Here is a 16,342-nt window from a genome sequence, read left to right on the forward strand (position 1 = left end):
TTCTGCAGTTGCAGCACTTTGAGGTGGCCAGCCAGCAGAGAATTCGCTGCATTGGCTCTACGGAAGCACGGCTCCCCCTCTCCGGTATAATTAGGGGGCTGGGGCACCACCCGGTAATTGATCAATGCCTGAAGCACTCAGTGAGGGCTGGATTCCAGGGAGCCCCACTAGAGGCCAACTCCTTTTGGGGGGTGGCAACCAGCTTAACCTGGGACACCTCTCATTCACTGTCGAATTCCGTTCTAGAATGTACCACAGTGCATTTATTGTTGATAATGGAGCCCTGGTGGTGCAGTGGTTAAGAGCTCAGCTGCTAACCAAAAGGCCGGAAGTTCGAATCCACCAGCTCCTCGGAAACCCTGTGGGGCAGTTCTACTCTGTCCTGTGGGGTCTTAATGAGTCGGAATTGACGGCAACGGGTTTTTGGGTTTGTTTATTGTTGGTAATAGGTGGTTTTTAGGGTTTTTTGTTTTGTATGTTTGCACGCTATTATAAACGGGAGTTAACATTTTGGTGCCAGGGTTATTCTAGGATATTATTCTAGGATTTATGATGTCATAGATAACGTTATTAAGCAACGACAGAATTTTTCAGTGTGGTTATACCAGTTTACACTTTCATTAACAGTTAATGTGTGTTCCTGTCTCCTTACCCTCATCAACACTTGGTATGTTCTGGCTTTTTAATTTTTGGCAGTCTAACTGGTGTATTACAGTATATACTGAACACTTTATTGTGCTTTAGGTGAAAGTTTTACTAATCAAATTAGTTTTCCATTCAGTAACTTATACACAGATTGTCTCACGCATAGGTTATATACACATTGGTTGCAATCCTCGAAATGTGTCAGCACTCTCCCCCTTTCCACACCGGGTTCCCCGTTTCCATTCATTTGGTTTTCCTGCCTCTTCCTGCCTTCTCATCTTTGCTGTTGGGCAGGTATTGCCCATTTAGTTTGGTATTCTTGATTGTTCTAAGGAGGACATTTCTAATGGGTGTCGTTTTATAAGACCTGACTAGTATTTAGCTGATAGGTGAACTTTGAGAGCAGCTTCAGTTCTGAGTTAGAAGGGTATCTAGGGGCCGTAGTTTTGGGGGCTTCCTTCAGCCTCTGTCAGACCAGTAAGCCTGGTCTTTTTTGTGAATTTGAATTTTGTTCTACGTTTTTCTCCCACTCTGTATGGGACCCTCTATTGTGATCCCTCTCAGAGTGGCTGGTGGTGGTAGCCAGGCACCATCTAGTTCTTCTGGTCTCAGGCTAATATTTTGAGGTTTACTTTTTGTGTCCACAGTTACTAATAGAGTTGGACATTTTTCAGCTTTTTTTTATAGGCCATTGGAGTTTATCTTTTGTGAAATGCCTGTTTGTACTCTGTACATTTTCCTATTTGGGTTTTCTTTTTCTTACTGATTTATTACATTTATATACATAATACACACACACATATGTATTATATATATATATGTTAGTAATCCGAATGCATTGCAGCTGTCTTCCTGGTTTCTGCCTTGTCTTTTCACCCTTTATGACATCTTGTCATTTCTAATTGTGAGATACTCATTTTATTTATACCCTTATCTGTGAGAATTCTTTGAAATTTGGGCTGGATTCTTTCAGACAGGATTTACACTTGCTTTTGCCTGAAGCCTGGAGATCACTTCAAATTCATGATCACCCTGGGATCACTTTAAATTCAACCCGTAAGGTTTTTTTCAGATTCAACCTTGGAGGTTTTTTTTCTCCCAGTCCAAGAATTTGGACTGCACATACCAGAGAGGAAGGACTTGTGTTTTTAATTCTCAGGGGAGGATGGTTTTCATCCATCCAGCACCAAGATCAAGACAGACAAGTTGCCTTGCTGCTTCCTTACGTACAATGGGTTTATTCCTCACTCATTTGCACAGCGAACTCAGCCCCCTGGAGCCCCAGCTTTAACAGGAGACTAAATCTAGCCTCTCTATGCCTGGCAGTCCCTGGGCTTGATCTGCAGTTCCCCGGGCTCATCAGAGCAGAAGGCCACGGCCTCAGGGTTCTGTAGAAGCCCCCAGAGTAGAGGTGAGTTTTCCCAGAGTTTTTGCTTTTACTTTATTTTTGGCCTGTGTGCGTGGCTTTTTTTTTTTTTTTTTCCCTTCTTCACGTCAGTGCAGCAATGATTTAAACATACTTTAAAAATATCTAACCTGGCATTTTAGTTGTTTAATTTGGCAGGTTGATCGGGTGTCTAATCTTCCTACTGCTGGAAAGAGAAGTGGCACTTCTATATGAAAAGCCCTTACAGAAATGCCTGGGCTCAGAGCCACACTTGAAGGAGTTAGTTTGTACTTAATTAAGCTAAAACAACAGGCTGTGAAGTATTCACTGCCCTTTAAGGGCAGTTGATTTGATCTCCACGCATTGTGTAAGTATGAGTGAGCCTGGGGGGAGATGGGGAGGCAGGGGATTCCCTTGGGCCTTACATAGCACCACAACACCTGCCTACCTTCTCAACAGTCAGGAAGAGACCTCTGCTTCCTGCCACAGGTCAGCAAACAGTGGTTGGTTATCATCTACATCAGGTCTGACTAAGCTGCTCTCAGGGCTCAGGTATTTGCCCACACCATGAGGTGGTATGGGGGAAAGGAAGAAGTTTTAGATTGAGCGAGATTTGGCCTAGAATACGCTATTTCTGTCTAGAGAAAGCATAGGAAACCTTAGTACTGTTCACGTATTTGTTTCTGTAAAATAACCCTTTGATGTAAATTACAGGCAAATTCTTTGTACGGTTTAAGTATCAACTTGGCAATGCTAGCTATCAAAAATCATGCACCTATAAACCCTTGGCAGTAGGAGGAAAACACTTGGGTTGTCATAAGAGTATCACAAGAAAGTACATGGATGCTTGTATGATTATATATACCAACGACCATGAAGATGGCACAGGACCAGACAGTGTTTATTGCTGTTGTACATAAGGTCTCTATGAGTTGGAGCTGACTGAACAGCGTCTAACAACATTGTTACATAGGGTAGGGAAAGGCCTTTGCACATTTCAAAGATAAAAGTACAAGAGAAAGAATATCCATTGCTACATAACCCTCTCAAATGGCAAGATGGCGGAATACCACAGAGGAAAACCAGTGGCCAGCTCAAAGGGAAATTTGCAGGATGAGGATGTTCACCCCCTTTGAACTCTGAAAGCTCTTTACAGACAAGAAAAGAAAGAAATGAAGACACGAAGAAGCAATTTATAAGATAGAAGTGGCCACAAAGATGCTCAGCCCCTAATCAAAGAGGTCCATTTTTAAATAGCAGTGCCGCTTGCCTACTGATGCTCAGATAGGCATTGATCTGTGGTTGCAAGGCTGTGAGAAAATAGGCACCCCCAGAACCTGATAATTGTGAGGGACGTGGTTTTTGACCCACGAGGACTACTTAAGAATTTCCTCTTTAAATAGTATACAGAGAATTAGATGCTTACATACTTGTATTCGCACATGCTATCCTTGACAGTAGATTCTGTTTCCATCAGAAGGAGATCAAGTATGTCATAGTTGAGCTACAATACATAGGATAAACCCAGGATAGTGCATCTATTAAAAATGACAGGAAGTGAGACAAGATGTCTACCCTTGTGTTAAAAAACGTTAAAGAGTTGGTTATGAAATGTGCTTCCAGTAGCTAGCTATAGAGTACTGCTTTGTTTAAACAGAGCATCACTGCCATCCATAGGATCACCCTCTCATGCCCTTTGAAATGCCTAGAACGTACTTGTATGATGTAGGGATTAGAAGGAAAGATTGATGCTAGATGGAACCAGAACCTTGCCCCCAAGAGCAGATCAGCCTGGCTCCTCCAACCCACCAAACTAAGAATTCTCCCTTATTTCATACTAAGAATACGTTTCATACCAAGCGTACAAGCCAGGAAGGGTAGACTGGGAACCCCAACTGCAGATGGGAAGACTGAGGCCCAGAGAAGGGAAGTGAATTAACCTTCACAGCAAGTGTCTGGATCTTTCTGTCTCTGTGTTCCATTCTGCTACCTCCAGCTAGACAAGCGTGAAGTCAGCGGTTTCCCTTATCCTTCCATCATGAGCTGTAAACTCATCTTCCTACCAAAAAAGGAAAAAAAAAAAAATCGCAAGATAAGCTTTAGATTTGGGGCAAGAGGAAGAGAAACTCTAATTAGCAGTTAATAAACTGAAACCCAGTGCCGTTGAGTTGATTCTGACTCACAGAGACCCTGTAGGACAGAGTAGACCTGCGCCATAGAGTTTCCAAGGAGCACCAGGCAGATTTGAACTGCCGACCCTTTGGTTCATAGCTGTAGCACTTAAGCAGTACGCCACCAGCAGTTAAGAGCTCTCAGTAAGTGCTGGCTGTCAGGTATTATCCTACCTAGGCATTATCATCTGTTAACTCATTTAATCCAACACACCTATGGGAATAGGTATAATCCCCACTTTATAGATGGGGAAACTGAAGCTCAGAGAAGTTCAGTAACTCGCTGGATATTACCCAGCTAGTAAGAGGCAGAGCTGTGGTTGTGACTCAGGAAGCCTGGCTCTGGAGTCCCTGTATTTAACCGGTGCCCTGAAGACACAAGTGAGACAATGGTGGTTCGGTGGTAGAACTCTCTCCTTCCATGCTGGGAGGCCCGGGTTAGACTCCGAGCCAGCATACCTCATGTGCAGACACCACCCAACACTCAGAGGAGGCTTGTGTGTTATGATGAACGGGTTTCACCAGGGCTTCCAGACTAAGATGAATGAGGATGAAAGGCCTGGCAATATACTTCTGAAATTCAGCCAGCAAAAACCCTACGGATCACAATGGTTCAATCCACAGCTGGTCAATGAGGGCAGTGCAGGATCGGACAGCATTTTGTTCTGTCGTGAATGAGGACTCCGTGAGTCACGGGCCAACTCGATGGCAGCTGACAACAACTGAAGACAGAAAAGATGGAGTAGGCTGGAGCTGGGGGCAGCATTGTGCCAAGGCCACAGGCCTGACTGGAGTTTTTTAGCTCTCTCCGTGGGCTTTTACCCAAGCCCAGAAAGGTGTCTGAAGCCAAGTTCAGGCTTCCCCTTGGACTTTTCCTTGTCCCCAAGGGGCTGACCCTACAATCTCCCTGCCCCCAAAACGTTACCCCTTTCCGGCCTAGAAGATCTGCAGATCAGTTGGGAAAGGTCTTTGCTACCAAGACAGAGATGAAGGCCCATGTCATACATGGCCAAATGGGTCAGCTGCAGACCGGCACTGGTACTGGCCCATCAGGTGGCCATGCCCATGGTAGCAGGCAGGGTCTCAGCCTATGCCAACAGTTCCTGTAGGACTAGTCATTGGAGGCCCAGGTGGGCCAGAGGTGATGGTGGTGAGAAGTCTAGCCAGGAGCCTTCAGTGGTAGGCTGGTAGGCTCAGAGTGGGGACCATGGAGAGCTCTGTCACCTCAGGATTAGTTTCCTTGGCTCTAACCAAAAACCAAACTAAACCCAGTGCTGTGGAGTCAATTCCGACTCATAGCAACCCTATAGGACAGAGTAGAACTGCCCCATAGAGTTTCCAAGGAGTGCCTGGCGGATTTGAACTGCTGATTCTTTGGTTAGCAGCCGTAGCACTTAACCACTACACCACCAGGGTTTCCTCTTGGCTCTAGGTTCCGCTTATCCAGGTGGCAGCTGGGCAGGGTGCTTTGAGGATGACCATTCAGGTCTGTGGTGTGTGTGGGCAGTTGACAAGCCTTCCTGGGCCATTAGTCCCTGCCAGGTTCTTTGACTGCCATGTTTTTACCCTCCTGTACTTTTGCTCTTCCTGCTTATCGGCCTACTTTCCTTGCTGAGAAGCAGTCTCCCACATTCATTCTTGGGAGACACTTGGCTCCACCCAGGGCCTGGCAGACATTAAGTGTCTGTAATAGAGGTCATAATTCTAAGAGACCAGAGCTGACCACAAGCAAGAGGCAAATTCTAAGACAAAGAATTCTGTTCCTGTTGTCATAAATAAGTACCACACCTGCTTCCAGAAAGTTTGAAACAATAGTTTATTAAGCCCATTCACCCTTTGCTGCCTTCCTGAAGCTTCTGGGCCCGGACCTGGCTCAGGCCCATGAAGATGCCGACCACCAGGACCAGGGCAACAGCCAGCCCCAGAAGGATCACCCAGAGGAATAGCTTGGAGTTGGAGTTTCTGGTGGAGCCTGCCAGAGAGGTGGGATTTGAAGGACCACAGGCTGGACAAGTCCCCTCCAACACACCTGTCCATGCCAGACTTTTGTGACCACCCCAGGGGGAGCTACAGCTGCCTTTCTGCAGATAAGGTGGCCCCCATCTGTCTTTGCTCAGTTCCCCATTGAACACGGTTACCCCATCTCTTGCCCTCACTGGGGCTGGTGCTTCCCCATTTTTTCAGCACACTCCTGGGGGGGCCAGTGCCTGAGGGGACTACACATAAGCCCTCCTACCTGTTGGCCCCAGTGTAGGCTCCTTTCCACTAGAGTCCCGGAAGCCCACCGGCCCTGGAGAACTCGCGATGTCCCGGGGTCTGGCACTGTCGTGGTGACCTGAGAACCGTCGCCGTCCTGCCCAGAGGAGAAGGGTATCTTGGGTCTCCAGTCTTTTGTGCCACTGAAGCCAGGGAGGGGCCTGAAGGAATATGAAAGAACAGAGAACGCCCCCACCGCAGACTCACTGGCGGTCCCAGAGCTACATGGCGTAGAGCAAGTCTCCAGTGCTGAGGGGCGGCAGGCAGAAGCGCTGCAGAAGAAGTAGACCTGGTGGAAGGAGAACATCAAGGAAGGGGCTGGTTCAGCACCACCAGGCAGGAGAGACTACTGCAGGAGTGCAGGACCCAGGACAGGAGCCCAGAACACGCTGCCACCGGCCAAACAGGCATGAACCAAGATGGGCCGAGACTGCAGCCCCATGCTGATGAGGCATAGAGCCATGAGCGTCGTTTCCCAGTTTGGAATCCATGTCTACCTCTTTCCACTTGGTCCAAGTCTGCAGTAGAGGGCCCTGCTGACATGAACCACTGCACTCAGAGCCCCAACCTCAGCCTGCTTCTCCACCAAGGCCTCTGGCTGCAGAGCCTCCCCAGGAGGCCTGCATTGCTCCCTTCCACCCTGTGTCTGGTGTGGAAAGGGAAATCTGAGGGGGTGGGGCTTGGCCAAGCAGCAGGAGAGCAGATGACTGCCACCCTCTCCTCCTGCCTCCCCAGCGCAGGCACTGAGACCTTGTTTCTGTGCCAGCCAGCCAGGCCTCTGGGCCACAGTGATAGGAAAGGCCATCCAGTGGCTGGGGGAGGAGAGGGGGACAGGTTACCGCTGCTCCCAAAAGCACAATGCCAGGGGCAGCTCCCAAAAGGAGTAGGAGGAGTTGGCCTGAACTAGCACCCAGTAGGCCTGACCAATGAATGCCCGTTTATTGAGCAGGTTCACATCTCTTGGCTCAGGAAGAGGCACCCTTACAGGAGCCCTGGTGGTACAGTGGTTAAGTGCTTGGCTGCAAACCTAAAGGTTGGTGGTTTGAACCCACCAGGTGCTCCGCGAGACAAAGGTATGGCAGTTTGCTTTCATAAAGATTACAGCCTAGAAACTCTATGGGGCTGTTCTACTTTGTCCTATAGAGTTGCTATGAGTCAGAATCGACTTGACGGCAACAGGTAAAAAGTGCTAGCTAGCAAGTGAAAGAATTCTACTTCTGATGTAATAATATGCAAAATAATATGCAAGCTACCTAAAAAAAAAAACAACATAGGTCTGTGTATATTAATATGAAAATGAGATATTGTTCAGTAGAACAAATGTACCAAATGGCCTATGGTGCCATTGTATGTTATGTAGAAAGCCTAGATGAATATACCCTGAACTCAGCTACACTTAACCTTGTGGAAGAGTTGCTAAGTTCAGAGCATATTTACTTTAAACACATCATTTCTAGAATCAGAAGGAAGGCCACCATGACTGGTGTCCACACTCTTAGCGTTTTCCTTCTTCCTTCCTAAGTTGTTTCCGGGCTGCCTCTGGACTAACACGAGGCCAGGACTCTGCTCATAGCCCCCACTCCATTTTTACAACAGAAAAAAATAGTTGCCGACGAGTCGATTCCAACTCACACAGACCCTACATGTGTCAGAGTAGAGCTGTGTGCTCCACGGGGTTTGCAGTGGCTGGTTTTTCTGGAGTAGATTTCCAGACCTTCCTTTCAAGGCACTTCTGGGTGGACTCAAACCTCTGTCCTTTTGGTTAACAGTCAAACAGGCTAAGCATCTGCATGGCTAACCAGGGGCCCTTTGTATAGCACTCAGGAAAATCCAGCCCCATCTGGGAAGCTTTGTCTGCATTCCCTCCTGGGGCATGGAGGGACCCACAAACCAGCTCAACCCCACTTAGCTGAGAAGCTTGGTGCTTCCTTACCGGTCCCCTGAGGGCCCTGTGGGAGCCCTTGTCCAGGAAGGCAAAAGTGGCCACAGTGAAGCGCTGATGGTGAGACAGGAAGGGCAGCATGGCCCCATCCAAGGCCAGTACTTGGGTTCTGTAGCCATCACCGTCAAAAGGACACCTGGAAGGAGAAGAGCCAAGGTGGCCTCCAAGCTGCAGGCAGGCAGGGATGGAGCCCTCCGTTGGCTCAGGCACCCACTGCCCCTCACCCATCTGACAGGATGGGCCACTGAGGCTGCTGGAAGGGCTTGGCGCTGGGTGTGGCCCAGCACTCATGCAGCAGCAGGGCCAGGCCAGGGTCTGTCCTCTGCAGGAGCCGGACCTCCACGTGGACTGGCTCCCGGAGCAGCTTCGAGATGGGGTAGTCCTCCTCCGCATAGTAGGAGCTGAAGGTCTCATCTGCAGGCACAAGGCTTGTGAGTCCCAGCCAGCTGAGTGTCAGGAGGCTGGGGCAGAAAGAGAAAGCTGGGGACTCCGTACCCTTGGCGATCCGAAGCTCAAGCCTCAGGGGCCCAGCCTGAGTCACAGGACCAGGTGGCGGGGGCGGGAAGACGGATGCTTGGACGGGTAGGAAGTCACTGGCATTGAAGATACAGCGGACGTGAAGCCTGAAGGCCAAGTGCGGGACAGCGAGGGAGAAGACACCGAATCAGCGTCCCAGCGAGTTAATGAATCGAGTCCTGACTATGTGGATGTGGCAGTGAATTGTCCAAGGAGGCAGCAGGCACCTGGGTGGTGCACATCGCTGCCAAGCCAGGTGGGGGAGCTGGCCTGCTCCCGGTCTCTGTCCACCCTGCCTTCTCAGGTTAGCCCAGTGGTCCTCCTTCACTTTTTTCAAATATCCAAGTCTGCTGGGCCAGGCCCTGTTCTAGGGGCTGAGGTCCAGCAGGATGGAGAGGATGGGCCTGACCCCTTTCTAGGCCTCCCATGCCTACCCTCAGACATCTGCCTGTTCTGGTGTTTGAGGCCCTTGGAGCTGGACAGTTGGGCCTGATGGGCCGGCCTGGGAGCTCTGTCCTCTGACAGACCTGAGTTTGAATCTTAGTAGCCATGGGAATAAGTTGTTTATTCTAAGCTTGTTTCCTCATTTGTAGAATGGCAATCACCCCCTCCCTCTGAGGGCTGTGATTCTGCAGACTTTATCGAAGGGCTAAATGAGTTCACAAGATAATGCCCCAGCGTCTTCAGGTCTGCCATTGCGTATGGTATCTCCTTCCCTAGTCTAAGGGCCATGGCCCCCCTCAGCTTACTGGGCCAGATTCCTGTGTGTATGTGGGGGCGGGGGGGTAGGTAGGAGGTATCCTGCAAGAGTGACCTGACCCCACCCTACTCCATCCACCTTTCTCTCCTATTTCTGAGTGCTCCACCTTTGCCTCTATGGGAGGAAAAGCCCTGGATGGCAGGAAGCCAGGGCTCAAGCCTGGCCTGGGTGCCCTTCGGAAAGACGTCCTATAGATGGAGGCTGAGGCCTGTGTAGTCCTATGGATAGAATTGTGTCCCCCCAAAAAGATATGTTGACGTCCTAACCCCAGGTACCTGTGAATGTGATGAATGTGACCTTGCTTGAGAATAGGGTCTTTGAAGTGTTATCAATGAACACGAGGTCATATAGGAACAGGATGGGTCCTAATCTATCATCAGTGGTATCCTTATAAAGGAGGAGGGGAGACCCAGAGAGAGAAGAGAGATGGCCACATGAAGGTGCACCTGTAGAACAAGGAACGTCTTGGGCTACCAGAGGCTGGAGGGACAAGAAAGGATCTTCCAGACCTTGGTCGATCCTGACTCCTAGTGACCCTGCAGGACAGCAGAACTGTCCCATAGGTTTTCCTAGGCTGTAATCTTTATGGGAGCAGATTGCCAGGTCTTTTCTGCTGAGGAACAGCTGACAGGTTTGAACCGCTGACTTTTTGGTTAGCAGCTGAGTGCTTAACGAGGGCAGTTCTACTCTGTCACATGGGGTTGCTATGAGCTGAAACGGACTTGACAGCACCCAACAGCAGAGCCTTCAGAGAGGACACAACCCTGCCAACACCCAGTTCAGATTACTGGTCTCCAGAACCCAGAGACAATATATTTGTGGGGTTTTGCTCCGCCAGCCCTGGGAAGGCAGCCCAGTCTGTGTCAGCGACTCTACCTGATCTGAAGCCCTTTCTGCCTCCACTGCTTTCTCCTCTGAGGGGCCTCTTTTCTGCGGCTACAGCCCATCGTCCCTCGCACCGGCCCTCGCACCGGCCCTCGCACCGGCCCTCGCACCGGCCCTCGCACCGGCCCTCGCACCGGCCCTCGCACCGGCCCTCGCACCGGCCCTCGCACCGGCCCTCGCACCGGCCCTCGCACCGGCCCTCGCACCGGCCCTCGCACCGGCCCTCGCACCGGCCCTCGCACCGGCCCCTCTGTGCTGAATTCTGGCTAGGGGCCCATAGCTCTTAAATCTAAGAACCTAAAGCATGTAATAGGTTGGTCTCCAACCCCCAAAAGCAAATGACTCTTGAACCCTGATGCCAGCCCTGACCCATGGGAAGGGGAGACGGAAACACCTGAGCCTCAGCTTGGTGCCAAGCGCAGAATTTTAACAGCCCTTGAATAATATCTACAGGAGCCCTGGTTGCGCAGCGGTTAGGCACTTGGCTGTTAACCGAAAGGTCAGTGGTTTAAACCCATCAGCTGCTGCACGGGGCGGGGGGGAAATGTGGCAGTCTGGTTTTGTAAAGATTACTGCCTTGGAAACTCTATGGGGCAGTTCTACTGTCTATAGGATTCCTGGGAGTCAGAATCGACTAGATGGCAGTGGTTTTATTCTAACAGGCTGAAGTCAAGCGACTTGCTTCTGGTCACACGGTGACAGTGGAGACTCAAAGAGTGACAAGTGCAGATTCTCTCAGGGACACCCCCATGGACCCCCTGGGCACCTGGGGTGGGTGGCTACACCACCTGAGTCAGCAGGCCCAGCTGGTACCTTTCAATGAGGGGTTCTTCCCCCAGCTCCTCCCTCCACCCATCCTTGGAGAGCTTTGTCATGGGGTGTCCCTGCTTGATCTGTGGCTGCATAACCTCCGAGATCAGGAGGTGGCCACTGCTTATCCTCTTCCTGTGGCCTGGAAGGAGCTGCTTTCATTTGCTCTGAGCTTAGTTCTTGGAGGCGTAAAGGCAGGGCTCTCGAGGGCTCCAGCCCCGTCAGGTACTGCTACCAGCTTCCATTTGAGCCTCAGGTGCCATGCAGGGCAAGACCTCACTGAGCCCTCACGTCAGCCCGACAAAGGGGCATTGCCCCTCCCTGCCTACTAGTTGAGGGGAGTCCCTGGGTGGTACAAATGGTTAAGCATTTGACTACTAACTGAAAGGTTGGCATTTCAGACATACCCAGAGGCACCTCAGGAGAAATGCCTGACAATCTGCTTTCAAAAGGTCAGAGCCTTGAAAATCCTATTGGAACACAGTTCTACTTTGCACTTGTGGAGTTGCCATGAGTCAGAATCAACTGGAAAAGCAACTTTTTTTTTTTTTAGTAGTTGAGGAAGTGGAGGCTGGAAGAAGTGGTTTGTCTAAGACCACACAGCCAGGTAATGGAGCCTTGATCTGAACCCAGCCGACTCTAAAGCCTGGTCTAAGCCATTCATCTTGTGCTCCCTCTCACCCAAGCCCACAGCCCAGCCTGTTCAAAGAGGGCACCCCCTCACCGGAAGGTGCTGTCCCACGTGATGGAACCTCGGGGTCCCATTTGGACATCAATGTTAGACACCAGCTGGTTCTCATAGATGAGCTGGTTGCCAACCACCTATAGGAGAAGACAGCTGGGTGAGGCCCTCTCAGGTGTGGTACTGGGTACCAACCTCCGTTGTTGCTCCTACCTGGACTGTGGTGCCACAGCGAGTGAGAGGGAACTGGAAGACCACGAAAGCATCTGTCTTCTGGGCTGGGGGGCAGCTGGTGGGGGCATAGGCCAGGTGGATATTGGCCAGTGTAATTCTGTGTGACAAGGCTGTTTCTTGGGATACCACCAGGACGAGGTGGCCGTCTCTGAAGCACTGGATGGTAGCTGGGACAAAGGCAAATCAAAGAGGCAAATCAGGGCCATAGGGCTTAGTGCGAGTCCAGCGTGGACACGGGGATGGACTGGATAGTTATCAGTACGTAAGCATCAGCCCAGGCTTTTGTTGGGAGACCTGGAGCCTTGCCCTGCTCCCCACCTATGCCAGCATGAGCTTGAGCAAGTCCTCTGTGGACTCAGTTTCTCTCATCCATGGAAGAAAGGGGCCAAGCTATGCTCTAAAATTAGGGTCATCATATAAATTTATCATCTAAGCCAGGATGTTCCAGGTCTAAAACCAGAAAAACCAAGCCAGTTGCCATCAAGTCGATTCCAACTCACAGCCACCCCATGTGTGTCAGAGTAGAGCTGTGCTCCACTGGGTTTTCAGTGGCTGACTTTTCGGAAGTAGATGGTCAAGCCTTTCTTCTGAGGTGCCTCTGGGTGGACTTGAACCACCAACCTTACAGTTAGCAGCCAAGCATTTAAGCATTTGTGCCACCCAAGGACTCCAAAACCAGTTGCCGTTGGGTTGATTCTGGCTCACGGTGACCCTATGTGTTTCAGAGTAGAACTGTGCTCCATAGAGTTTTCAATGGTTGTGAGCTTTTGGAAAAAAATCTCCAGGGCTTTCTTCCAAGGCGCCTCTGGGGGGATTTGAACCACCAACTTTTTAGTTAGTAGCTGAGTTCTTGGCCGTTTGAAGCGAGTGATCTTAATAATTCTCTGGGACAATTGTTATGAGGCAAGCTGGGACGTGTGGTCATCCCATCTAAAGGTCTCTTCCTGCAGCCCGTCCCAGGAGCCAGGCTCTCCTAGGAGTAGGGTATTAAGCTAGGAGTAGGATATTAAGCTGAGTGTCAGCCAGTTGGGGCAAGAAGCAGCTCTCCTACTGCTTCAGGCTCCAGAATACCGGGACCATGGATGACTGTACCTGTGTTGCCATAGTAACACGGAACCTCTCTGGTATTGTCATAGCAGCAGCCAGCTTGCTGACAGGCTTCCTTTGAATTTCTTCTCACCATGCAGGGGATGTGCCCAGCGGCCACCCTGCACTGCTCCTGGGTCAGATGGGTACCTAGGATTGGGACAGGGTGGTGAGGACCTGAGAAGGAGCCACACGGGGCTGCAGACTTCCAGGGAGATGAGAAAGTGTCCTCTCAGAGCCCAGTAAAGTGTAAAGGGCTGCAGGAAACCCGAGGCTCTAGACTCAGAGGGTCTGGACACCCAGAGAAGCCCCACACACCTGTGTAAGCTGGCTTGTCGACATCCCCATGTTTCAGGGTGCTCCGCTGGGGTTGAGCCAGGGTAGGGCCCACAGGTCCAGGTCCCAAGGATGTTGAGGCAGGGGCCAGATGGATGGAGCTGTGATCTGGGTACAGTGGACTGGGAAAGGCGTGGCTGGAGTCAGGGGAGGGGTGGCCAGAGGTGGGGTGAGGGGGAAGAGTGTAAGGAGTGGAAAGTGAAGACATGGTAGGTAGCACCAGGTGGGAGTCCGGAGTCCAGGAGCTGTCAGGCTTGGGACAAACCAAAGTGGCATCTTGTGCTGCGTCAACACGGCCATTGGGCAGCAGAGCTTCTACAATTACCTTCAGATAGGAACGCCCGCCCTGTAGGTGAGAGGCAGGCCAGGTGAGGCCACCACTCAGCATCCCAGGCAGAGGTGAGGCCAATGACAGCCAAGGTGGAAGTATCCATGCGCAGCACTGAGTCTTCCTCACCCACCAACTCACTGAGTGACCTTGGGCTTGATTCTTCACTGCTCTATGAGGGGCCTCCCCAGCCGAACGCTACGTTAGGCCAAACTCGCTCCCAGCCTTGGGTTCTCTGAGACCAAGGAGCAATCCCTACCTTCTCCAGCACGTGGCAGCCTTTGTAATCAGCAGAGAAGACCACGGGCCCCTGGGGTTTGGAGGTGATCCAGTGGTAGCAGATGGAACAGTTGTTCACGTCAAACTGGTTTCCAAATTCATCTGGGGTGGAGGAGAGGGAGGTCAGAGTGGCTGAGGGGTGAAGCCAGGTACTGTTAGGGTCTGGTGAGAAAAACCCCCACTCGGGAGGCACAAGACCTGGGTTCCAGCCTTAGCTTCACTACCATCTTGCTGTGTGTCCTTGGGCAAGCCCTTTCCCCTCTCTGGTCTCAGTTTCCAAGTCTGTAAGGTGATGATTGGCTTCAGCTGGTCTAAGGGTCTTTCTAGCTAAGATGCCCTGTTGACACCACATAGCAGTCCCCACAGGAAGGGCTCTCCCAGGGCAGGGAAATGGTGAAGTTGAGAAAGGATAAACTGGGCCTCAGGCACTGGGCTGGGTGTTTTTGCTTCAGGTCTTTTAAGCTCAGTTATCTACATTCTATGGACAATGAGGCAGCTGGGGCTCAGAGGGTGAGTGAGGTTTCTCAGGTGCTCACCATGAGGGCAGAATGAGGATTTGAACCCAGGGTCTTGTAGAAAGGGCTGAGCCTGTTTGCAGGTTTACTGGCTATTGCAGTCACTTGGGAGGGTGTTCACTACCCTGTCAGCCCAGAGTAATCAGGGCTTCCTCTGGGTGTGAGGCTCACCCCATACACCCCTGTGCAGTCCACAAGGCAAGGCTGGGTCATCTCCCATTTGACGGATGAGGAAACAGAGGCTCAGAGAGGTCTGATCAGTTGCCCAAGATTACACAGGTTAGAACCTGCAAGTTCAAATCCATTCCAAACACATGCCCCCTTTTTGCCATGCTGAAGCCTGGTGTGCTGGGCCTGCAGCAGCCTGGGCATCAGCTAGGAGGGGCAGAAATGCAGACCCTTGGCCCTGACTGTGGTGTCCCCCAAAGAATAGATATATTGAAGTCCTATCCCGGTACCTGTGAACATGACCTTGTTGTGAAATAGGATCTTTGGAGATGTTAACAGTTAACACGAGGCCGTACTGGAGTGGGGTGGGTGCTAGTCCAATCTGAGTAGAGAGATGCAGAGAGACAGAGGGAGGGTAGACGTGTCTTCACACGCCAAGGAATGCCTAGGGCTGCCAGAAGCTGGAAGAGACAAGAAAGCCTCGTCCCCCAGAGACTAGAGAGGCACAGCCCTGCTGACATCCAGAATCCACACTACTGGTCTCTGGAGCTGAGTGAGCAAACGTTTCTGTTGTGTAAATCCACCCAGTTTGGGGTATTTTTTTACAGTAGCCCTAGGGAACTAATACATTGTCCCAGACCTACCTGGTGCGGTACGACAAGTCGATTCTGACTCACAGTGACCCATAGGACAGAGCAGCCCTGCCCCATGGGGTTTCCAAGGCTGTAATCTTTGTGGAAGCAGACCGCCACATCTTTCTCCTGCAGAGCGGCTGGTGGGTTCTAACAGCTGACCCTTAGGTTAGCAGCTGAGCACTTAACCGTTGCACCACCAGGGCTCCTTGTTGATTCAGAACAACTGAATCAGAACTTGCATTTCAACAAGGTCACCAGGTGATTGCCATGCACAGTGATGTTGGAGAAGTGCCACCCTGGTGACCAGGGAAATGAAGGCTGGCATGTTGCCTTCCTCTCTCCTCCTTCCCCTCCTCCTCCCTAGCCGTGCTGGTGGGACAGATACCCCCAGCCTCCAGGGAAGCTTTCTGCTTTTCTTCTCCTGCTCTAGGGGAGGTCCCTGGCTCCCCACTGCAGCCTGAGATCTAGGGGGGTAGGGCAGGGACTCGGCCAGTGGGCACTCACCCACCACCTTGAAGCGGACCACCCGGCCTGGCCCGGGAAACACCAGCAGCTGCATGCCCTGGACCCCGCAGTCATAGCTGTGCTGCAGGCCTGGGAGGCCAGGCTCAGGCTGTGGCCGCTGGCTCAACCCAGGCCCCAGAGTAGCCACCACCAGCAACAACAGGACCACACAGCAACCCCAGGCCATGGCTAGGACCCCTGCC

General features: G+C 51.2%; 1 protein-coding gene across 1 annotated transcript; it reads right to left on the minus strand.

Annotated features, from left to right (window-relative positions):
- Positions 1–6,032: 6,032 nt before the first annotated feature.
- Positions 6,033–16,326, minus strand: ZP1 (zona pellucida glycoprotein 1). The gene is made up of 12 exons (XM_003419500.3): positions 16,140–16,326; positions 14,298–14,419; positions 13,693–14,056; positions 13,381–13,524; positions 12,268–12,455; positions 12,097–12,194; positions 8,897–9,024; positions 8,626–8,815; positions 8,393–8,537; positions 6,667–6,748; positions 6,440–6,556; positions 6,033–6,175 (listed from the first exon to the last, which is right to left on the minus strand). Exons 1-12 carry the CDS (start codon positions 16,324–16,326, stop codon positions 6,033–6,035), a joined length of 1,908 nt encoding a protein of 635 aa, XP_003419548.2.
- Between the last annotated feature and the right edge of the window lie 16 nt (positions 16,327–16,342).

This window comes from Loxodonta africana, chromosome 7 (genome assembly GCF_030014295.1).
Source record: "Loxodonta africana isolate mLoxAfr1 chromosome 7, mLoxAfr1.hap2, whole genome shotgun sequence".
NCBI lineage: Eukaryota > Metazoa > Chordata > Mammalia > Proboscidea > Elephantidae > Loxodonta > Loxodonta africana.